The 25,927-nt window shown below is 36.9% G+C and overlaps 1 protein-coding gene across 1 annotated transcript; it reads left to right on the top strand.

The window, feature by feature from the left end:
• The first annotated feature begins 631 nt into the window (after window positions 1-631).
• Window positions 632-24,149, top strand: LOC124166808. Its single transcript, XM_046544499.1, has 10 exons — window positions 632-898; window positions 986-1,233; window positions 2,462-2,613; window positions 5,383-5,631; window positions 7,629-7,816; window positions 9,297-10,064; window positions 10,820-11,018; window positions 12,925-13,400; window positions 14,087-14,161; window positions 21,831-24,149. Exons 1-10 carry the CDS (start codon window positions 859-861, stop codon window positions 21,998-22,000), a joined length of 2,565 nt encoding a protein of 854 aa, XP_046400455.1. The 5' UTR covers window positions 632-858; the 3' UTR covers window positions 22,001-24,149.
• The last annotated feature ends 1,778 nt before the right edge of the window (window positions 24,150-25,927 follow it).

Raw genomic sequence — 25,927 nt, 5'->3', positions numbered from 1 at the left:
AAACGAAATGATATCATTGTAGAAAATAACTTACAATTTATTTTCTTAAGGGGCGGATTATGCCAGTATTAGTGTTGAGTTAAACTAGGAAATAAATCTCAAATCATAACTATCCACAAAGAGAAGCAGAGATTTTGAAATATGTATATGATCTGAATATGACAGTTCAAAAGTTTTAGATAACTACAGTTCAATGTAAATCCGTGCACGGATTTTTCATAAAATGCTGTGCCATTAATAACCTCTGTACCTAATAGAGGTCCCAGTGTTTCAAGAATAAATAATGCGGTTAAATGTATAGGGTATATGGAAATCTTTTCCATCACTTGTTACTCCAGGAATTAAAATTATATTGCTACTAAAATATCTAAATAACGGCAAAAATTTAACCAGAGAAACATATGACAGAATAATTTGACCTCACCTGAAGCACACCTTCACTCTCAAGAAATAGTTTGGTAAGTAATTACAAATGATTGATACCGTTCACACGCGGTTTGGAAGGCTTCGCGGGCGTGATTTATCTCTACAATACCCGTTATTCAAATTCTTTCCATTTCCTCTCTATTTTATCAACTGAGATATCCTGAAGTGTAGACTCGCCAATCACATGACTTGTTTACCTGTTCCCCTGTTCTAATTTCATGCGGAAACGTTGCCACGCAGCGAGCGCAACAGGTGTTCTAACGTGACGTTGTTATCGTCAGGTAGAGAAAGTGGACGTGGTTGAAGGAGTATGTGTTGCAAGCCAGGGTGTCTAAAAATTTCCCTTTCGCTTGGATTATATCCTCGGTAGATGAAATATACCATGAATAGAACTCTTTGAGTGATTTACGTATTTCCTCAATCTGAAGGAAAATGAATCAAAACAAAGAGGCTGTGCCTCTACCCCGCAGTGGTGATTATCATTAAGTTATGATAGTATCATGTTTTAGTATACAGGTGTGAATTGAACCTATAATTTGTATTATCTTATCCTTCTAAGGAACAACTACCGAAATTCCTGGCCCTTATCTCAGTCCGGAACAAACGGAATCTTATCCATTGCAAGCCAAACAAAATCCTGGAAGGTTAGGAGTATGCACTCTTTGTTGCTTTTGGCCGTGCTGCCCTGCATCGAAACATGGGGTCGACGCAAGTAGCGGCTTAAGACCAGTGATTGCCTGTTTTTTCACATTTTCACTCGCTCTTACCGTCGCCTTAGTTCTTCAAATACGATTGGGAGAACCACAGGTCAGTATGATTGCCACTAAGGTGCCACACTTCAGTGCCGTGTTTGGCGCCCTTCAAGAGTGTCTAATATACATGCAGAAAGCTTTGATTGCCGTTTGAGCGTCTAATATTTGCCTACTTCTACATGGCCTACCTTGGATTCAGTGACTGACCTCCCGAAATATTTTTAATATGACCCCTGTGGCAATTTCTAAGCTGAGTCTTGATCCTGGACCGTAATTTCGTGAAATCATGGCTGTGAACCAATAAACCAGTCTCCTTCAAACGATTATTATTAACATATCCAATGTAGAGCCAGGGGTCAGACTCGTAGACCTTTCACAAGTAAATATCACATAGTCATACTAACCCAGCTCTGAGTCCAATATACTATCCACACTATGGGTTCTCCAATATTTCAGGAGGTGGTAGGAGATGACAATTTTAACCATTTTTGCCCATAAACATGGGGTCGCAACTCCTTAGGTACTGAGCAACATTTTTTAAAATGCACTTAGCAGTTACCAGGAAATCAGATTTGCTTGGGTATCCAGCCTTTTCGACTTTTTATTTAATACTCTGGATTTTTAAGGACATTGTATAATGAAGGCTGGACAAAAATATGTGATTATAATTGTTTTAAACAATCTCAAAATGGGTGAAAATGCGTAATCGTATTGTTGATGCTTGCTGAAAGCTTTCATTTAAGCTCAAAAATTAATTGTTCTGAAGCAACACTATGTATTCAATTCATGAAAATGAAAAGGTTATTGGCAATACCATAATTAATTATCCTGGATCTATGGCTTAAGGGTTGTAACAGGCTTTAGCTCACTGAATACTTCACATTTTCATTGGCATAATTTCTCTCTCAGGCTCTATTACTTTAACAAAACTTTTTTCCCTGTTGGAGCGTGCTTTCTTAGACTTGTTTATCTATACCTCCACTGCAAAAACGCTCAACAATCGCTTACTGAATCAAATCTGCTCATCTAGTAGCCCAACAATACGAATCTGCTCAGCTGGCAGTGCCAGAGCATAAACACTCATCTCCTATTCTCTAAGCTTGGAGGTGAGCGTTTATGCTCGGGACACTGCCAGCTGAGCAGATTCTTATTGTTGGTCTACTGGTCGAGCGGATCTGATTCAGTGGGCGATTGTTGACTATTTCTGCAGTGGAGGTATCGTTATGCTGTAAATGTATTGAGAAATGGATACATGTATGTATATTTTAATGTTTTATTTCAAGGTGATTCCACATGGAAGTGTTGCCAGTGATAGCCGTGAATGCTCGCAAATTGGTGCATCAATTTTAAAGAAAGGAGGAAATGCTGTTGATGCTGCTATTGCCTCTACTATTTGCTTGGGAGTTGTTTTGCCTCATGCTACTGGCATTGGAGGGTTAGTTACTTTGACATGCTTATAGAAGATATAAAGTGTATGGTCCACTGTGGTTTTGCTATATTGGTCGCTAGTTGCAGAATCTATGGTATCCTTAAGTATCATTAAATTGAAAAGGCCAGTTCAAAATTAGTTAATATCCTGACTTGGGCCACTTAGTTATACTAAATGTTGTAGAGGTGGCATTCACTTGCATTCTCTGGATTAGTACTACCATAGACTAAATAATTCTTTTAAGACTGCTTAATACTCGGGAAAATTGGGTAACAGAAAAATCATGAGTTCTTATGCCATTTTATAGGAGCGTTGATGTTGAGCCTGCTACCACATATGCTTCCTGTACTCATTTTGTAGTAGTGAAAATGAGTACTGAGTGAACAATGGTGTGCTGGGAATAGTAGCCCTTTGAATGCAACGTATGATACAGTAGACTCTCGTTATTACGAACAACCTTATGACGAAGTTCTCGTTATTACGAAGCAAATTGTTGGCCCCGACGAAACGGCCTATCCAAAATATGGTAAAAGACATGTGATTACGAAATTAAGAACCTCAGTCCCGGTCCAGGTGGCTACAAAAAGAACTTTATTACGAAGTTCCATGAATAAGCAACGGCATTTAGGTGGATATACACTATGCTACGTCATAACCATTGAGCTGAGTTTAAGTTCTCCTCATGCACTGCACTCAAGAGCATCAATTATGGTTCTTTCTTTAGTAGGAGATACTTCAGTATGCACGCAACATCATATGATAAGCTTCTTTCCTGTGAATTCATGGTGACCCACTCATTACTGCTTGTATATTGGATGTAAAGTAAGTCCTCTACAATATGATTCATGAACTTTTAGAGGTATGAAAATTTGAAAAGTTCAAGCGTGCCCGAAATTTCAAATTTGGCACCTTTCGAGTTGGGCGATGCGACGTTTGGCACAAAGGAACTCACACTTTGGGCATAATCTGAACAAAGTATCACTTAATCTGAGATGAATTCAGGAACTGTTCAGCGTTTCGCCCGTTCTTCCTTCCTGAGGACAGCAATTGTTTTGGCTCTGGCTGCGTCGCTAGGCCAGCTAGATCAGTTCATCACGATAGTGAGTTCATAGCATTTGTAATGCAGTGTTGCATTCTGCAGTATAACCGCACTTTTTGATGCCTTGCATAGCTTTATGAACTAAAGATTCCTAAAAGAAACTCATACAAACTTCGTTATTACGAACCTCTGGTTTTTCGGTCCTGTGTACTTCGTAATAATGAGAGTCTGCTGTAATTGTATTTGTTGGTGCTCTTTCTTTGAATTTAATGCAAATGATTGCACATTTCTCTTCATGAAATTGCAAACTATTTAAATTCACGATATCAGCATCTCATGTTTCATATATAACACGTTTTTATACCGCCGTTCACGCGGCAGGGTTTGAAATATTTCACATCTCATGTTTCGTTGCGATGGACAAAGAGCAGAGGCAGTTTGGCCAGGTCGGCGATCACTAAGGGCCCCAATAAGGGCTCAGCGAGGAATTAAGGCATTGGGGTTCAGGTGCAACTAATGCTTGGAGGTCTGGGGGGGGGGGGTGATGGAATACCCACCAGGGCAAGCGGGGGATGCGGAGGCCCTCCCCCAGAAATGTTTTAAGATAAATGGTTCAAAATGGTGTATTTTACAGATGTGTGAATAATTTGACGTTTTGTTTGTGAGTCATCTGTCCCCCTAATGTTAGTTACTAAATATTTCATGCTAAAACATTTTTATAAAAAAATTCTCAGAGCTTGGAAGGGGTGGTTTATCCCCAAAAACTCCCCTTGCTGCACCACTGACCCCTTACAACACTGGCATCTGTTGTGAAATGGTTGTGAAAGGTGTAATAAAAATGACTCAGATTACTTGAACCAAAGTTTTTTTTTCTATTATAATATTCTATGATTGGTTTCATTAATTGCTTTATTTATAACATAATCAGTGTTAGAGATCATACACAAAATGAATGAAATAAAGGTGTCAGAAGGATAAAAAGAACCTGATGCTTTTTTGAAAGGGTATGCATAAAGGTTATTTTAGAGATTTTTTTTAGATCTCACAGAAGTTTCAAGGAACAAATTCAATAAATAGATAATAGAACCATTATACATTATAAAATTTTATAAGCTGAGAAATTCTCACTCTTTACAGTTTTTTTTTTCGTGTGTAATTGCTGTTTTTTAATCGACTTACATATGGGTCATAAGATCTGGAAAAGCATTGTAATCCATTTCCGGGCGTGCAATTTCCTAAAATTTTCCTAGGGAAGACCCCCAAATGCCCCGGTGCGGAGGGCCCCATCATGAACTCCAGCCGAGAGCCCTCCATCACCCCAGACCACCCCTGGCAAAGAGCACTAAGACTTTCCTTTCCTTCAGAGTTCCCTTTGCAGTCAAAATTGATGCCATCTAGTTTGATCCCAAAGATTTAAAAGATAATATATTTATTTATTTTCAAGGTGCACTATTTACTTAAAAATTCTTTCTCACTTGTTTGCTCATTGTTTCTGTTGAAAATTGTCAAATTATTGCTGCAAGTATGTGAGGATTATGGAAAAATTTAATATTATCCATTTAGCAAAATTGTTAGCCCTATAAAAATTTCTTAAACTTTATACTTACAAGACCAAATGGTGTTCATCAATTTTTATAAAATTTGGACCATAACTATCTAAAAAGGTATGTTCAAAAAGTTATTTCTATGGTTCTATTTTATTCCTTACCATTATTTCATTGGGATATTTCTTTCAGGGGTGGATTCCTTGCAATATATGATCATCGCCATCAACGTGTTGTAGATGCTATTGATTTTCGTGAGCAGGCTCCGTCCAGCATAGCACCTGGGGCACAGAGCAATGTTAGCGCTGTGAAGAAGACCCTCTGGACTCAAGGCAGCTTTGTTGGCATCCCAGGATTTCTCAGAGGTCTTGGACTGGCTCATGAGTTGCATGGTCGCCTGCCATGGGCCGAAGTAATAAAACCAACCATCAATCTTTGCAGGTTAGGTACCCATTGCTTCCATAATTACTCCACCAGCTTATGGATAAATTTCCCCAGTACCATGCTTATGACTTTGGATCAGAATTTGGAATCTAAAGAAAGGGATCCTGAACAATTAGAAGTGCCTGAAAACCAATTTCATTTAATTGGAACATGTTTTACTCATTGCCACATTCAGTATTTTCCATTATCATTAGTCAAAAATCCTAAGATTATACAGGCATCCCCCGAGTTACGTAAGAGATGCGTTCCGGCAGACTATGCGTAAGTCGAAATTTACGTAAGTCGAACCTTTGCGTTGGCGCTTCAGAGATTGCTGTATAACAAGTTGTATCGTACAGGAATGAGCGCAACCACATACACCACCACATCCATCTCTAGAACTGCAAATTTTCACGTTGATTGCTGACTTGGGATTTATAAGCGATTTTTCTACAGAAATTAATGAAATTCCTTCGAGGAATGACAAAAATGGGTCACTTTGTAATTTTTCGCTCGTAAAAAACTCTATAACTATTCGATATTTTTTCTACCATAGGTTGTAAGAGCAAATATCTACTTCTTCGCGCTCGCATTCGAAAATTAACGTAATCATTTGAAATACGGTTATCGCTTACGTAAGTACGGATTTACGTAAGTCGAGACATACGTAACTCGGGGGATGCCTGTAGTGATATTAAAAGTGTAATATCCGAGAAAACTTATAATGGATTACCACAAAGTTAGTAATGTGTTAGTTAATTTTAATTCTAAGATTGATTTGATGCAGCTCTCCATTTTGCTCCCCTATCAGCTAACCTTTTCGTAGCCACGAATTTCTACTCATTTAAATATTTAACTACCTGTGCCATACAACTCATTCATGGCCTTCCCTTGCAATTCTTCCCATCCACTTATACTTTGATGATTGTCCTCGTCAGGCCAGTGTTTCTCTTTCTTTCAAAAAAGAAGTCACTATTTCCTGGTCACATTGAAATAATATTATTGAAGTTTTTCTTTTATATTTATGTTGTAATAAAAAATCAAAATACAGTTGTAATAAAAAATACAAAATACCTCGAATCCGGAATCCAGTAACCTGGGAAACCAGTAATCTGGAATGTTTGAAAATTCCTCTGCATAGTGTTTTGACGTGACACCTCGTCGCACCACTCTCCGAGCCTTTATCTGGGAAGTTAGCACACACTATGAACATACGCTAACAACCTAGGCAGGGACACGTAGGGATCCCAAATATCGACCACAAGAGCCTGAATGCATTTATAAATGAATTAATTAACAAAATATGGAAGCATTTGCACAGATTCACTGTCCGATTAAGGACGGTATCGATAGATATTGCAACGTCTGCTAATGAGTGCTATCAACAGAAGCTATTGAGCATGAAGAAAAAGATGTATTTATTGCTCGTTCTCATCCAGTATTAAGCACATATAGTTTATGTTGTGGAAGCTACGTTCGTGATTTGATATGTATTGCATTAAAATTCTCTAAAAAAAAGTTACCACTTTTTCCTCGTGCTGAAGTTCAGAAATCCAGAAACCCTTTGGTCCCAAGCTTTCCAGATTTGAGGTCCTCAAGTGTATACAGTATACTCTGGCTAATACGAACAACATTATTACGAAGTTCTCGTTATTACGAAGCAATGCGTTGGTCCCGACAAAAAGGCCTATTCAATCTATGGTAAAAGAAGCGTTGCGAGGTATCGAGGACTTCTGCTTGATGTAATCGCGTATGTTATACACTTGACTCTGAAGATTATAAGTGCGGGTGATTGAAGAGACAAATTTTGACAAAGTATGTTATTTTTCTTTCGATGATTCCTAAAAGAAACTTTCATACGAACTTTGTTATTACGAACCTCCGGTTTATCAGTCTGGTGAACTTCGTAATTACAAGAGTCTACTGTATACATCTATTTTCAAAAACTGTCAGTGTTATGTATACCATCATGTGTTGTGTTTTCCTTGCAATAATAATTGGCCTTATTTTCACAGCTCAGGATTTTTGGTACCATCCAGCTTGATTACTGCGAGAAGTCAACTCCCTGCCAGTAGCAATAAAAACTTGCGAGATGAAAATCCATTATTTTGGGATCGTTTTGGCAGTTTAGAGGCCGGTCGTGACATAACCAATTTGAAAATGGCTTCCACTCTGCAAGCAATTGCTGATGAAGGACCTAAAGGTTTGTGAGCCAGCTTGTGAACACATATAATAAATTTAAATCTTTTTAATAAAATATTCATTAGAGGGCCAATCATGTGATGCTATTTAAATAGTTATTTAGACCAAGTTCATGATTTGATTTAATTACAGTTAAATACATAATAATACGTTTTTAAGTATGCCGGGACTAGCCACGGTGATAACTTTTACAGAGTCACCCACAATGCACAAATTATGCAAAAAATCAATTGAGGAAAATATCATTTGCCTTGACCGGGATTCGAACTCAGATCCCGGTCAAGGCGAATGATTTTTCCTCTGTGGATTTTTCACACGTTATTATTACTTTTTCAAATTAGAGTAGAAAAGCCATTATTATGATTTCCTGGGATGAAATAAATACCAAATGACTATACTTATGTTGAAAAAAATTGTTAAAATTTGTGGACACCTTTGGGATGGTAATGGAAAATTTTTCATGTCCATATTTTGAAACTAAAGTTGTTGAAATGAAGTGCTAAACAAATAAATAACAGGTTAAAGAAGTCAATTTAAAGATCTTTGCTATTTTTTCTGCGATCCTCCTATCATTGTGGTCATAGCTGAGAAATTGCATGGGAAATACATTTTTGAAAACAGAGGGACTTAGCATATTTAGTGTAAAACTGTGCACCTTGAGATGCATGTCATATCAAGCATAGAATTCATAAAAAGCTTGAATTTGGGAGTCAGTTTAAGAAATTTGTCTACAGAACACTCTTCCATCATCCTTAGAGCAGTATTGTTTGTGGGGATCTCTTCCTGTGTTTTTATATCTATAAAATCTGGGTAGCATTGTTTTCTACATATTCTTTAATTTTTGAATTAACTGCTTCCAATCCTGGCTAAAGGTTTATCAGTCCTTGATTCACATTGTTCTCTCCAGCCTGATTTCAATAACTTCCTTAAGGAGACAATCTGATTACCCATACTCAGTAAAGATCTTATGAGCCTCATCAAAGGAATTTATATAATCTTCAGATAGACTGGGCAGATTTATCTTGGTGTAGCACAGTGTCATAGCCAGGAATTTCATTCGTGGGGGGTCCAAAACCAGGGGGGGAATTTTTGAAAAACAGGGTACTAAGTAATAGGTTTAAATAAATTTTGACACCTTTCATAATCAAAAAACTTAATTCGTGAAAGAAATATTTTATAAATTCATTATTTTTCAATACTTTGTTTTCTTTTATGAAGGAAAATAATTGTGTTTTTATGTTTTGGAGGTGGGGTCCGGAACCCCGGGACCCCTCTGGCTACGCCACTGGTGTAGCAGCCATATGTACACCTCTTGTGCCCTTAACTTTTGCATCTCTCTTATAAGTACTTTCCCAGATTGACATGAGCTTATATGGGAAGTGTTTATTTTTCTTTGAGAACATTCTATGCCTATTACAACTTTGATCAAGGAAATAAGGTATTTTTTGCGGCAGTCATTTTTATATGCTTCTTTATTGCAGCCTTTTACAATGGATCTTTGACGAGGGATTTCTTGGAGTCGGTAGCAGATGCAGGAGGCTCCATTACCCAGGAAGATCTCTTGGCCTACAAAGCAGTCAGACGTTCTTTGATCAGGGTTCCGTTTGGCCCTGCCTCGTGGGTCTACTCCATGGGTTCTCCCTCTGGGGGGCCTCTACTCCTTTCTACTCTCAGCCTTATTGATTCCACCAATCAGAATTCAGGGATTGGAATCAGTACTGAGCCAGTTGTGACAACTGACGATTCAGTCTCTGAGTCCTTGGTGGGCAATAACACATCAAGTACAACCGAAGAAGGCAGCAGTTCCACAACAAACGAGCCTCCTGTGCCAAAAAAGAACAGTAGTTTTAGTTTAGATATGTCAGATGAGGGGAAGGTTGGAAGCTCCGAGGATACATCAAAGGAGGTTCCTGCTCCTAAAGAGAAATCCGAGAAGCCAGCTTCCGTTTTCAAAACTCCCCTCCTAGCTCCTGCATTAGGTCAAGGGCCGAAAGAGATTAGGCCATCGAAGTTTCAGAAGGGTGCTGGGAAAGATGGAGTGGGAAAAGAAGGTGTAATTGCAGTGGGAAAGGCAACAGTCGTTCCGTATGATTTGGGTAAGAGGAGAAGGAAAAGGTTAGTGGAGCCTGCAGAAAATGATGGCATTGGACTCGATCACGCTGTGAAAAGTGCTGCTGAAGAAAGCTTCGAGGAGATGGAATCGCTTCTGAAGGCCATGAAGGAAGCATCTCTGTTGCACTCCCTCCAGGGTGAGTTTAGAATTAATGCATGTGTCAATAGGGTGGTTTCCTATTATTTTTTTATTTGTCTAAATTGAAAAATTATTACTTCTGGAGTATGCATTTCACGCTCTTAGATTTTTAAATGACGATGTCTATTTTTTGCGATTAAATGAAAAGTGAAAATTTTCAAGCGCCCAAAAATGCGACGGCTAAGTATGAATGCTGGGAAAAGCCCCTGTGACGTCATTCTGGTACCGGCTGCCGCTATTAGAGGCCACCTTGATGTGAGGCTATGAGTGCCACTGCGCTGCAGGCTGCTGGCAGGTAGCAGAGTACCTTGCTAGCAGGTAGCGCTTGGCTTAAATAAGGATTATTATTGCCCTATCAAATGAAGGAAACTTTCGGACCATAGGAAATTTTAATAAGTGATTATTAAGAGATGTTTCCCTGAGATCTGTGCCACATTCATGCATTGGCAATCTCAGACGATGTAATACTCCTGACTACTCATATAGCATAGCTAGGTCCCTGTGACGTCATGTAGAGTGGCATCGCATGGGCGACAATCTGGCCTTTTGTAAATGAGGTTAAAATTGACCATTATCATTCGTCTAAACTGGGATTTCTAAAACCAAATAATTTGTAAATTATGAATGCACTAATGGTGGGTAACAAATCGCAATCAATGCCTTTCATTTTCTTTGATGAAGGAAACTACCCTATTATGGAGGCTGGCAGCCGTTACGTAATTCAAAGAATTTATGTGTTTCTCTCCATTGTAGGAGACCCTGGAAATCCTGGATGCGTAAATGATGACCGTGGAATAGCAAAAAATCCAGAGGAAAGGTTAAAAATGTTGCAGAAGAAATTGTCCTCTGATGATGAGACTTTACTGCTTCAAAACATCCAGGAACCATTGAGACCTGCAGGATCTAATGTTGCTGTTGTTGATTCGAATGAGTTATACGTTTCAGTTGTCAGGTAAAAAAAAAAACTTCTTAATTTTGTTTTGATCAACATGTGAAGAGTTGCATGGTTATAATTAAGATATACATACTCATTTGAATGTTTATACATACATACATATTAAATAAGCCCCTGACTGTTAGGGATTTTTTTATATTACATATTAAAAATTCCTTTTATACATAAGGCTTTAGGATCTTAAGCTGAAGAAATCCACTTACAGTTAAGTGTGCAGAATGAACACACACCCATGCCTTGCTTAGCACAATTTCAACTTCGGCAATTTCGATATACAGGCATCCCCCGAGTTACGTATGTCTCGACTTACGTAAATCCGTACTTACGTAAGCGATAACCGTATTTCAAATGATTACGTTAATTTTCGAATGCAAGCGCGAAGAAGTAGATATTCGCTCGTACAACCTATGGTAGAAAAAATATCGAATAGTTACAGAGTTTTTTACGTGCTAAAAATAACAAAGTGACCCATTTTTGTCATTCCTCGAAGGAAATTTCATTAATTTCTGTAGAAAAATCGCTTATAAATCCCAAGTCAGCAATCAACGTGTAAATTTGCAGTTCCAGCGATGGATGTGGTGGCGTATGTGGTTGCGCTCATTCCTGTACGATACAACTTGTTATACAGCAATCTCTGAAGCGCCAACGCAAAGGTTCGACTTACGTAAATTTCGACTTACGCATAGTCTGCCGGAACGCATCTCTTACGTAACTCGGGGGATGCCTGTAGTGCAAATTCGTTCCTCAGGGACACATTGCAATGCAGGGTAGCCTAATCAATTAATTTTAACGCTCTCATGATAAAACTTGGACTTGCACTAGGTATACATGAAATTGCTATCATTTTACCCATATTAATAGTATTGCTTGCCTCAAATCTTCTTCTTTGTTTATATATTAATCGAAATCCATTGCTGCACAATGACCAAAAGTATTGTAGTGAAGGCTGTTCGGGTGCTCCACTCCTTCTTGGCCGCTTACATTTCGGGGTACGAGTCATATTCCATCCTTCGGGGTAGTATCGGGGTGTTACTAAAGTTATAAGAATTTTATGAGTGTGATCCCATACCACGTCATCCTCAGTCTGCTGCCTGTCATTCTGTGTAATTTACATCTTCCAGTCTTTCTATCACATGAAAGATGTTTAAAATTATGCAGATAAGCTATACAGCCATCATGAATGTTGTAATATGGGATAGTGACGTGAAGTAACGGAGCTTAAACCCGATGAGAACAAATATATTAGCTATATGTATTAGGATACAACTCTCCATGTAGGTACATATTAGGCTAGTGGCTGAGAACTTGCTTGCTCGAAACAGTACACAGGTGTGCAAATACAACTCCAAGTATCAACAAACAGCTCAACAAAAAAGAAATTAGCAGCCCACCACGGTACCCATTATGAATGTACAATAAATATGTAGTTGGTAGTATTTTTGAATTTTCTGCCCTTGTTAATAAAAACGAATAATAATTCATCCTGGGGACCAAAGTCAAGGTTTGCAATTTCAAAATATCACATATTTGCAAAACTTCATATTTTCGAATTCACTGTGCATTAAGCATAGGACTGACAGTTTTTCTTTAAACTATCCAAACTTTGTTTTATCATGGTTAGTAAAAATCAAGATTTTACTGTAAATTTTTATGATTAGTAGTGCAACTTTGTTTAAATAAGCCTTTAAAAACTATCTAAAATTCTTTATCTGAACAAATTGTAATGCTTTAGGCGAATGTAGTCTTTTTGATAGTACATCCAATGAATTGTAAATGGTACAATTAGCATAGGAAAAGGCTCCCAAAAATATTTTTACCCATATTTTAAATTTATTATCACCCTTTTTTTTAATCATGCAAACCCATATTTTGTTTCTCATGAAGCTTTTCATATCCATTTCAGTGGCATTGGTTCTTGGTTTGGATCTCAGATATTGACGTCTCGTGGATACGTACTCAATGACGCTCTGATGGACTTCTATTATGAAGATGGGAAACCAACTTCAGCTCCCTCTGTTCCACCTTCTCCAGGAGCTCTTAGCCTGCAACTGCCCTCTGTCCCACCCAACTTCCCAACCCTCAAGAGCAAAATGGCAGCCGTACCTAACCACAAAGCAAGCCAATCACAGCGTCACGAGAGAATCTCGAAAAGAAGTGCCGATGGGAATAGCTCCTCACTCACATGCAATGAGTTCGGAAGTGGTAAACGGCCTCTTTCATCTTCTGTGGTGGCATTTGTGGTTCCAAGGAATGGCTTAGGGAGTGAGCAGTCTGATAGTGGCTCGGAACAGGGTGTTGGAGCATGTGGGCAAAGAGTTGTCCTAGGGTCAGCTGATGCCTTATCCGTGGCTCAAGTCCTGGTGCAGATCCTTTTAAAAGGTTTGTACTGTTTATTATATTTTTTCTTGTGGGGATGTTTTCAAGGAGCGTCTTGGCTTTGCCATTGTGTATATTGTCGCGGAAATTCTGAAAATTTGGAAAAAATTAATGATTTTTACTTTGAAAATATACATGAATTTCTTACTCTACTCTGGATACATAGGACATTCCAATCTTGAAAAAGATTTGTGGTACAAAGTATTGATTCATTGTGCTAATTTGATCATTTCAATCAGTCAAGGTCAAAAAATATAAATAAGCACGGAAACCTTTAAGTTGCAATTTTGGGAAGATTAGTTTTGACCAATAAAGCAATCATTAAAAAAAGTGACATAACGATAGGATTAAAATTTTTCTTAATGAACGGTTCAAATTGCTAAGAAGTTGAGCCTAGGGCATTCATTATTATTATTTTTTGGGAAAGGTTAGCTACAGTTTACATTTCATAACCATAAGAATATATAGAATTAAATAGTAGGAAGCCACTCTCCCAATCGTTACACAAATAATCCTTATACATATATTATTTGTCCAGGTTCCACTACTGGTATAACTGGGTATTTCATACAAATTATGTCTCATTTAATGTATTGTGCTACACTCTATGTATATGTATTGCTATGAACAGTAATATTAAAATATTGAGTTTTGGCAGTAAATATAAAAATTCTCTCCTTTTAATATAGGCACAAGCTTGGTGGAAGGAATTGAATACACCAGAGTGAAACCCCTTGCATCCTCAGAGAATTATGGAATTGAAGGTAATGCATTATTTAAAAATATCTTTTGGCTAAGTTGCTTGTACTGTATGGGTAAATTAAGTGATTTTCTTGGAAAAATATTATTTTTTAGATCCTAAACATTTGCTTGGAGGTATATTTTCTTGAAAAATGCAACTGCCTAATGTCCTGCTTTATCTTGAAATGGTTGGAACAAAGACTTCAAATTTGTCATCCAAATTTGTGTGTCATTGCTGATTCTTCATCTGACAATAAAAATCTTAGCAATATAATTTGGAAATTTGTAAAAGCTAGGGGTGGAAACCTGAAAGTATGCTTAAATGCTGTGTTTTGACTTTGGCATACTCCTGCTTTGGGATACTTTGGGATTGCAGGCTTGTGTGTATTTTAAGTATTTGTGCTAAGGTCCTCCAGTGGCAGACATAAGTGCTAGCAAAACTGTTTCCTGGCTAGGGCTGTGATATGCCCTAATTGTTGAGGATTTTCAGACTGAATGTCTACAAACAATTTTAAGTGGTAAAACAGAACAGAAATAATTAGTGCCATCCTCAATTACACTATTTCAGTTGAAATTAATCCAAAGAAACCTCGTTGTGAAAGAAAAATACAGTAAACTCTTGTTATTACGAAGTTCACAGGACCGAAAAACCAGAGGATGGTGATAACGAACATCGTAAGGGCGTTTCTTTTAGGAATCATCGCAAGGAAACATACCTCGCTAAAATTCCTTGTCTCTTCAATTTCCCATACTTATAGTCGTGCTGCAGAAAAGCTTCAGAGTCATGTGTATGATAAAGGCTATTATATTATGAACAAATACTATAAATCCTCGATATACCCCTTAGCGAAAAAACTGTTGGATTTTAACAGTTACTGTTGGATTTTAACAGTTACTGTTAGTTTTAACAGTTACTGTTAGTTTTAACAGTTACTGTTAGTTTTAACAGTTACTGTTACTAGATGTCCCAATTTACTGTTGGATTTTAACAGTTACTGTTGGATTTTAACAGTTACTGTTGGATTTTAACAGTTACTGTTGGATTTTAACAGTTACTGTTGGATTTTAACAGTTACTGTTGGATTTTAACAGTTACTGTTGGATTTAACAGTTACTGTTGGATTCAACAGTTGTCCCAATTAACTGTTGAAGCAAGGCATCAAGAAGTATTGTTATCCTGCAGAGTGCAACACTGCATTACAATTTTGCTTTAACTCGTGATTGTGACGAATTGATCTAGCTGTGAGTGCGATGAGTTAGGAGCTGAAAAATGTTTGCTGTTCACTGGAAGGAATAACAGGGAATATGCTGAACAGCTGCTGACTTCACAACGGATTTATTGATACTTCGTTCAAACCAGTGGCGTAACAATGGGGGGGATGAGGGGATAGATCCCCCCAAAACCTCGGAGAAATTTAAAAAATATTTAAAACTATTGCCTAGTTTTATTATTATTATTAGAGTATTCTACCGATTAAGGTAGGTTTGCATGGAGTACTAAAGAAGTGATCTGGGAGCCTTCCTTTCCTTCCATTACCGCCTTCTTCAATTCACTATAAGGCCTAATCCCCTTCAATCTATCTAAAAATCCTATTCTTTTCCTTCCCATCCCTCGTTTCCCTAACATTCTACCCTCTAACACCTTTTTCAACATCCCCTCTCCGCTGAGTACTCCCTCCATCCACACCTTCTGTCTCCTCCGTATCTCATCCAAAAGCTGCCTCTCCTCACCCACCATGTCCAGCACTTCGTCGTTCCTTTTCCTCTCCGACATTTAATAACTGCATCTGTTAAAGTTATATTTTTTCTGTCAAAATGATACAATGTATCCAGGCATATCATTTTTCAAAAATTTTCCCAGACCTTGGGTTACCTGGGAGGGGGTTTGCCACCCTAGGCCATCCCATCCCCCCCAAAGCATATTCCTAGTTACGCCACCGGTTCAAAATGTAACCAAAGTGAGAGTTCCTGTATGCCACATCTGACAACTCCATTGACGCCTAATTTGAAATTTCGGGCGCGCACGGATTTTTTTGAATGTTCGTATCTCTAAATGAGTGGGTCATCGTTATTCCACAGGAATGAAGGTTATTAAATGATGTTCTATGAGTACTGAAGTATCTCCTACTGAAGAAAGAACTATAATTGACGCTCTTGGGCACAGAGCATGAGGAGAACTTAACACGTTACGTTCGGATGGCGAGAATTCTCGTCATTTTTTTCCCGAACGCTCCGGACGGATGACGAAGATTCTCGTCATTTAGGCGCATCAGCCTAAACAATTTTAAAGCGTACAATACGTGTTCGTTAGTACGTTTTCAGTTGTTGTTCGTTATTCATAATGGATTGATGCATCATGACGTTTGATTGGGTAAAGTTATATTCCAAACATTAGCTTTTTAACCATGTTTTAACCAAAGGCATTACGCCCTAATAGGCACATATTTCCAATCTCAACACCTCCACCCAGAATTCCTAGGAATTTAAATACCCCAGTACGCAACGTGTTAACCCTTTTGCTGCTTCAATAGATTTTTCATCGGTTCCATTATTTTGCCTATTATCCAGAAAAAAATTAATTGAATCATTCATTTGACGTCGCTGAATGTCGCCGCACAAATGGACGTAGTTCCGCTAGAATTTCGAGCAGATGACAGCACCTACGACCGAAGGGAGGGTTTTTCGAAAACGTAGATATTTACCCGCATGTCGTGTTGAAAGGAAAAGTTTTTTGAAAGTCGTGGAATATCACCGCATGTCGCAGGCAATAACCATAATGTTTTTTGCGGGTATTCCCGCTTGTAGCAGCGAAAGGGTTAATGTAGCAGGGTGTACAGCAGACTCCCAGAGCAGATAATGAATATTGCAAGACATTTAAGTGAAAGTTTGGGTTACCCGTGTTTTCCTATTATTCGTGCCATCTCTCCCCATCACTAGCCCGGATAATCGGGATGTACTGTATATCTATGTATATGCTGTTGCTTACCCGTGGAACTTAATAATAAAGTTCATTTTAAAATCGACGGGACAAGGACTGATGTTCTTAATTTAGTAATTATGAAAATTTATTAATTATGTTTCTTTTGCTATAGAGTAGATTAGCCGTTTCATAGGGACCATTGATTTACTTCGTACAAAAGAGAACTTCAGAATAACGTTGTTCGTATTAACGAGAGTCTATTGTAGGGAAATAGATATTTGGAGACAATGTCAGATTGTGGGGACCTGGCAAGGGGCACTTATAGGCTTTACTCCACAGATATTACCGTGCACTAAGTTGCACTGGACAAGCCAAGAGGAGATGTATGTCGCATCGTGAGGCAATGTATGACGCGGATTCGGTTTGACGAATTGAAAAAATATCGACAGCTCTTCAGTAATTCTCAACTACACAAAGTAATACATGTTTGAAAGTCGGATCATTTCTCAATAGATTACACCCATGTCTCGTATAGCGCAATTTCGATTAGCGCAATTTCGATATAGCGCAAATTCGTTCCTCGGGGAAACATTGCAACGCAGTGTAGCCTAATCAAAAATCTTAAACGCTCTCGTGATAAAACGTGAACTTGCGCTAAGTACACACGAAATTGCTATCATTTTACGCATATTAATAGTATTGCTTGCTTCAAATCTTATAATTTGTTTATGTATTAATCGAAATCTATTGCTGTGCAATGGCCAAAAGCATTACTCGTCATTGGGTCCAGATAGTCGGCCTACCGAAGTAATTTATCTCGTCTCCTTAACAGAATGAGTTAATTTAGATCATAAATTAAGCGTGGGGCTAGTGGAAATGAGTTTTTTTAAGCAATACTGGTTGAGACGTAATTTTTGCCGTCATAGGTTATCGGGCGATTGACTTCCAGGTGGAGGGTCTACCCTAAAACCTTCAAGGTCATCGGTATTCACGGGGGAGAAAGAGAGCGGTGGCCGAGTTGCGTATGAATAGCATCAACACATAAAAGGCTCCGCTACAGAGTCTCAAACACAATAGCTTCGTTCCCTCCCCGCAGTCGTAGCCCCTCTGCTTCTCAAGAATACAGTTCAGCAGTAGAAGGTGATTTCGATAGAGCCATGCAGAGTAAAAACCAAGAGAAAATGGCAAAAAATAGGAATGCGGGTAGAAAAATCAAGAATTTCTCAAGAAAAACCATAAATCTAGAAGAGAAATTGATATAGGTCAATTGCTTTGAAAATGGAGAGCGTCAAAGCGATATTGCGCGGAAGTTTAAACGCACGATGCCTTATTCTGAATAAAGACGAAGTTAAAACATCAGTGACCTCAGCCGCACCAACTTCAACCAAGCGGTCTACACATACGGAAAGTTCATAATGAATCAGTACAAAAAGACGAGAGTGGTAATCGCTCCGAGACATTTAGTGAAAGCTCCGGTTGGTTCCAGAATTTAAACGGCAAGCAGGTATTTTCAGTGCGGCGATATCAGGTGAATCTGCAAGTGTTGATAGCGCAGTCCCCACAACATTTTCTGATGAACTCCAAGCTGTGATTGAAAGTGGCTCCTTTCCCCCTCAACTAGTTTTTAGTGTTGACGAGACGATATTCTTTTGGAAAATAATGCCTTCTCGTTCATTCATTTTCAGGGAAGGAAAACCTGGGTCAGGTTTCAAGGCATCTAAAGACTGTTTCAGGTAGCTGCTAATGACTCGGAGGACTTCAAATTAAAATGATTTATCATTCATAAACTCCGCTAGCTATGAAATGGCATTCAAAGTAGCATTTGCCTGTCATTTCGATGAGCGACAAAAGGGCCTGGGTGACACAATAGTTGTTTTTAGACTGGTTTGAAAAATCGTCAACTACCGGCAATGCATTACGATCCCCTGAGATAGCAGATGTTAGCCCACCCGCACGACAGGAGGGAATTTCAAAAGCTCGTAAGAATTTTTTTTAACGTGAATAAAAGTCTTCAAATGCGTGTATACTATCTTTAAAGATGTTTTAAACTATAAACATTTATATAAATAATGTTTTCTAAGGCTATTTATGGGAATATATATGTTTTAGAGGAAATTCAATACCCAAGACCTATGCTACCAGGAACGCATCCCTATCTTCCCAATGTTAAAACGCTCTCGTATAACGCAAATTCGTATAGCGCAAAGACCCCAAGGAACGCATCCCTTGCGCTATACGAGACATGGGTGTATACCAAATTCCATTCAGTTAGGAATTTTCCCAACAAATGGTTCCATATTTCAGGTGGCACGCAGATAAATGTTCATTCGTGGGGAAAATTTAGAGTAGGTTATACATTGTGGTGTCTGGTCTCATCTCTATCAATTTTTGCCATATGGAGAGGCGGAACTTGCAAGTGATATTTCTAGGATCTCTAAGTTCACTGGGAGAAAGGGATGTTCTAAATTTGCTGAATGTTTGTAATTATACAAAATATCATACCGCGTGTTTTTTAAATTTCTTCACCAGTTACAATCTGTTAGCAACTTTTAAGTGATAATTGTTATTTTTCAACGGAAAAAGTAAGAGAAAATCGAACGGAAAACTGCGCACTCACGTCTTTGCGAGATTTGACAAAAAAACCTAACGGGGATTTCTATTATTCGTTTGACGGGTCAAAACATATTCTCTTAGTGAGATGGTATAATAAGTCATCGCTGTTGCCTCAAGTTACGGGAATATGAAACCCATAGTAAGGACAAAAAGGCACGAAGATTTCAGAAAAAAATCGAAATATCATCAACGATTACAATCAGGAAATGGGAGGGGTAGATTTACTCGGTAATTTTGTTGCATGTTACCGTATCCAGATTAACGGCAAAAAAACTCTATTCCGAAAAGGGATTGATAGTGCTGTGGTGAATACGTGGTGATTTTACGCCAAAGTCACGGGCCAAGCAATTCAATTGTTAGAATTTCGATCCGAGATCATAAAATTTTACTGATTGTGAGACAAGAAATCGTTTCCGATACAATTGCTGATGACATTTGGCATAAAAATCGGTGCCCACATGGAGGACACCCTAGGAAAAATGGCATACCCCAGCTTGCCCGTCATGGGAGAATAATGCATTTCATCCGCAGGCATACTTATAATTCCCGGCAAAGAATTCGAGTGTGCAAATCAAAGATAAGTTATATTGCTAAAAGTGCTACGTTTAATTCCAAGAAGAATGTTATTGAACATTACATCAGAAAAGACGATGAAAAATAAAATATGCAACCTAAATTTTGAAAAGTTCTTTTTGTTTCTATTTACCGGAGTTTTCCCAGCGTTGCGTAAACGCAACATTATGCAAATCATATATTATGATGAATATAATATTTTTTTCTGAAAATTAATCTTAATCAGGCCAAAATAAACCGTAAAATACGAAATAACCGAAGGTAAAAGCCCTATGTGCAGTCTGGGGAATAATGGGTTAAGTGCTTGATCATGTATGTATATCAAGCTCGTTCGATATCTCACTCACAACTCCTTCAATATCACGGAAGGGAGTAAAACAATAGTAACACATGTCTATTGTAAAAATAAATGATAAATAACATCACATAGTAGCAATGGGCTTAATGGGAATAATATTAATAACTACAGTATTCTTAAATTTTGAATAATAAATATATACGAGTAAATATAATGAAAACAGTATTGAACATTAACCATAAAGTCTTACATTTGAAGGTTTGACCATTGAAGTCAAACCTTCAAATGTAAGACTTCTAAGGATTGATGAATTCCTCAATTATCTCAAACTGTAAATCATCAACCACATACATTTCACTGTGAGGGCATGTTGATTTCGTTAGTGACTTTTTTCAGACGAGCTGACAGCACTAAATTTTTCATCAAATGAAAGTCACCATTAATAGTTCTCACAGCAAAATTTACTGCCTATAGTTATTCAATCATTGAACTAAAATCCTATGAAAAACGAACCGAAGCCCTACATTTCTCCATTTCGTAGGTTTCCCCACAGAAGTGTGATGAAAAATCTCCAAAGGAATCTATCTCATCCAGTAACATTTTTGAATGCAAAATGCACAAATTTTATATGCTAAAAATAGTATATTTTGGTTAAAAATTTAGTCAACTTTGCTAAGCCCTGGTTGGAGCACCCACATAGCCATGCGCAATGCCGTGTACAAGGGGGACCCAAAAATAACTGGACACAATTTATAAGAAATTCAAAATTTATAATTTTGCCTTACAAATGTTAGTCACCTTCGAAGTACTCTCCATTTACATTTGTTACATTGGTTAAAATGTTTTTTCCACTATGTGAAACACCTTTAAAGCGTGTTCTTTATTTGCTGTAGACAATATATTAACCTTGCCCGACAAAATTTTACCAAGTAGAGAACTCATTTTCAATGCTGCATTATGTTCTCAAATATCAACCTTTTCAAAAATCGAAGAGGTCAAAAAACTCTTTGAATGTAAACTGTCACAGGGGCTTGCTGCAACCGTCTATATCCACGCCATTTTGCATACTGTCTCAGAAATGATAAAAAAGCATACATCTAGTGGGAAAAGTTCAAAGTGCAAGAGCAACAAATGCAGCGATATCTGTCTGGTTATTTGTGGGTACCCCCTCGCATATTGCAAAAAAGATGCGTCTTACATGCCGACAAATATGGTAGATTTAGATGTAGATGAATTGAATTTCAGCTTCATTTAATCTGATTATCTATCTACTTCATCATTTTGACAGTGGGTCCTGAATCATTCAAATGGGGTGATGATGACGCCAAAGACGCAGCAAAACAAAGAGGGATTCCTCTCGTGCAGCCTTATGCCAGCGTGAATGGTATTGAAGAAATTGTGGACACTCTAGCTTCTCATGCTGATTCCAGGGGTGGTGGTGTTGCTGCTAGGTTTTGAAGAAAGAAATGCATATTTGTTGGGCTTTTCACCATATGTTAACAGTTCTGTGATAAGAGGGAGTAACTTTTTATAGTTGCACCTGCAAAACATTATTTAACTTATTCTTGCACTCTTTTGATTGGTGTGATTTTATTTTTAAGAAAATGAGACAAGGCTAGCCTTACTGTCGTTAATGAAGTCATCATTTTTTGCTCTTACTTGTGTATTTATGTATGGGAGAGGCCAAGATCTTATGAATTTATAAGCCTATTTCATAATGAAGACATAATTTTATACGATCAAAGATAGAAGCATCTGCAAGTTTATTAACTCGCTGAATAATTCTTCCTTATGATCAATACCACTTAAATTGAGATAAAAATGAATTTTTAACGGGTTTTAATCAATTTGTAACGTGTGACTCACTTTTTTGCAATATTTTACAATTTGTATGTAATGCAGTGCTGTATTTTTTTGTAATTGATGCATTCCTATTATTTTTCATGTTTTCATGTTCAAATGTTAGAAAGAATCTCATTTTTTTGCTGAATTTTTATTATGTATTGAGTTTTTACTTATGATCCAGTCAAACTGGGGACTTTTAAATACCTTACACTTTTGATAGGTAATATATTAGAGGGTATGTTCTCTCACGTCATTCATCCAGTAATCTTTTTCATACCCTCAGACTCACTCCATAATTTTTAATTATAACATTAATTAATAAATGTTTTTGATAACTCATCTTTCCGTCCATATAATGCATTAATGCTACAAATAACTACATATATTACATTTTTACGGCATCAAATGGCCTTTTTGTACTTAGTAGCTGTTGAAGGAATTAATATTCTGTGATATTGTTAATATAATTATGTTTTAATCATGAAATATATTTGTCAATAGTCCTTTGACAAGAAACTCAGTCTTGGTGGCTACATGTATCTATTCACTATGAAGCAAGTCCATCTCTCAAATAATTATATTTTATGCCTGTAAGAGTGATTTAAAAATTTTCCATTTTTACTTTCTTTGATTTGTAAATATTTGATGTAGTTGCAGCAATTTTAAAATAATTTCAATAATGGCCGCTCTGGCTAGCGTGGTGAAAATAGTACATACATATTTTCAAACGTCAACAATTTGCTTGAGTGCTGCAATATCACAGGCATTGAAAAATAATATGCTCCAAATGTGTAAGTACTCAATCAAGCCGACTTTTGTTCTTAGGGCATTTTTCCTGGCTGTTAAAAACATTGCCAAAGATAGCACAATTTTGTAATTTTTAAATAATTGCGACATTTCTATTGCCTTTTTATTCAAATTAAAACTTAATCCTTCCTATTTAGTTTAAGTAATAAGAAATCACTTCTAAGTAAACATATTTTCAATTTTCTAGTTTCATTTTTGACCTAATAATTAACTTTGAAATGTTAACAGATTTCCTCATACTCGCCAGAATGTTGTTTTTTTTCTAAACGGCTGTCACTTCATAAAATATTTAATTAGGATGTTAAATGTGGCAAACTTTTTAGTCACTCTTACGGATCTATTGCATATTTTTTTTAATGCATTCATGATGGTGACCCCACATTAAATATATGGGCCTGCATGATTTGTAATGGAACTGCCCATTTGTTTGTTACTCATCTTTACTGTTTACTGGAGAGGTAATGTCTCAGTGAAGAGTAATATGTTGGTTTGAAAGTTATTCTAGTTAATTGTCTTGTTTCTTAGTTAATTGTATTGATTTTCTTTTTAATATTTATATTTAACTTATTCTACGTATTTTATAAATATGTAATTTGACTTGAATTTTGACCTTTTTAAGAAATAGGATATGGCAGGGGTCATTTAGCTTTAAATGATTATTTGACAGCTTCTTTCTGTGTGACACCTAAGATTTACATGCAGATATGATTTTGTGTTGGTTTTATTACTTGTACCATGGGTTAGTAGAGTATGATGCCATGGTAAGGCATCAATTTGTGAGGAGAGTAATTAATAGTTTTAAAATGAAACAAATTTTTTTGTGGATAGACTTGTGATATCCTTATTTTAAATCTGGAAGAATTATGGATCCAAAGCTGGCCCCCAAGGTTTCTTTATTATTATTTGTGTAATCATTAACTCATAGAAAGCAATAAAGTGTGTTTATGATTCATAATCTCCTATTTTTATTGAAAAATCACATTTTGCTGTTAATGTAATTATATATGTATTCAGCACCTATTTCAAAGGCAAATTAGTATCTTTTTTTCTTTTAATATTCCTATTTTTTGCCTTCAATTTTTTTTTGCTACGGTTCTGATTATCTACAATGGACTTTCTAAAATAATTTTGCATATTTGGCAAGCAGCCACTTGGAGCTACAGTGATTCATTTATTAGAGCTTGGGGTTTATTCTGTTTTTCCCATCGAGAAAGACCACTTTCAGGGAGTTGTTGTTAATTCAGATAAAACCTTCAGTGAGCCATTCAATGCTTGAGGCAGCAATGTAAAGGAACAGTTATTGTGAAAGAAAGAAATATCGACAATTTTTCTTGGTGTTTGGTATTAAATTAAATGGAAAATTATGGTCATACATTCACAGGTGGCAACTTCCTCACCGACCACCGTGAAACTTGAGAATTATGCTTAGCTGTTGAAATCGTTCGGGTACTTTTAAAACTGTGAAAAGTGCAAAGTCATTTCATTTAACATGTGTTAGCGTTGAGACTGTGATGTCAGAGTAATGAAACTCTCAATAGGTGGTTTCCTTATGTTAACCATAATTATGTTTGGATTTCCTGGAATTAATTGTGAGAATAGCCTGCATTTCTTCTCTGTCGGGGCACATAAGGGCTTATAGTTTTACTTATGTTGCATGTCAGTCGCACAATCAGATATATATCTATTTTTGACTACAGACGTAGTTTTGATATCGTATCAATGATTTGAATTCCTATTCAGTGATGAAGCTGATTCTAAGTGAATCTCTAAGGTTGTTAGAAAAACTAATTGACACATATAGATGACTGATAAACCAATTTGCTGAAGTGTGACTCATTATCTCGATTGTTTGCCAATAAGAATGTTCCAAAATGTGATTTAGAGGAATTTGGCAAGAAAGGTATCATCATCTTTATATTAGAGTATTTCAGTACTGAGTCACTTAAGTAAGGAAACTAAGAGGGAGCTATATGGAGAACTACTTATATTAGACACATCTGCTGACGGTAAGTGTGAATTCGTTGGCTATATTTCAAATTTATCACTCTAATGTTTACTTCATTGATACAAAATAGGCATCAATAGAAGGCTCGTTTATGTTTTTAGTTGGATTAAAAATAGTTTCATTGCATTCATGCTAAATGTTTTTGTGCCAGGGTTGAAAACAGAATGAGAAGAAATTACGTTTTTTGACTCTGCGGCATAAGGTGTAACTTTGTTGGCATGTAACTTTATTTTCATCTCACATAGTACAATGTCCTTTTCCATTAATAAGGGTAATAATATTTTTGTTGAGTGACAAAGTTTCAAAATTTAATTTTCAATACTTTGGTAGTTATTAACCCTTTATAACCCAGAGGTGATTCTGGGAGAAATGGAATTTCAAGATTTTTAATTTTGAAAACTTGAAAATTTTACACCCAATGATACTTATCGTGGCAGCTACTTATTTCATCATAAAAATTTACACTACAACATAATGGGTAGTTAAGATATTTCCTGAATAGAGTTGAAAGTTTACACATTTTTGATGTTGCATAAAAGCAAAATTGGGTTAAAAAAGGTTAAAAACAAAACGGTCTCTGAAACCTGTGATTCCATTGCCTAATGCAATAGATTCTATAGCATAAAGAAAATCTGTCGCCTTGAGTGGAGAAATATGTATTAGAAATCATACTTTCAAATATGTACCTCAGAGGAAGTAGGATGATTTATCCAAGATTTTAAAAATTG

This window comes from Ischnura elegans, chromosome 10, assembly GCF_921293095.1.
Source record: "Ischnura elegans chromosome 10, ioIscEleg1.1, whole genome shotgun sequence".
Classification (NCBI taxonomy): Eukaryota; Metazoa; Arthropoda; class Insecta; order Odonata; family Coenagrionidae; genus Ischnura; species Ischnura elegans.
The sequence above is the reverse complement of the archived record's forward strand: the minus strand, read 5'-3'. Positions and strand labels throughout refer to the sequence as shown.

Excerpts from the sequence above, each read along its gene's own strand:
- LOC124166808 (XM_046544499.1), top strand. The coding sequence starts at position 859 with ATGAATCAAAACAAAGAGGCTGTGCCTCTACCCCGCAGTG. Across the intron at positions 2,614-5,382 it reads CATGCTACTGGCATTGGAGG|GGGTGGATTCCTTGCAATAT; the intron begins GTTAGTTACTTT and ends TATTTCTTTCAG. Across the intron at positions 13,401-14,086 it reads GGTGCAGATCCTTTTAAAAG|GCACAAGCTTGGTGGAAGGA; the intron begins GTTTGTACTGTT and ends CTTTTAATATAG.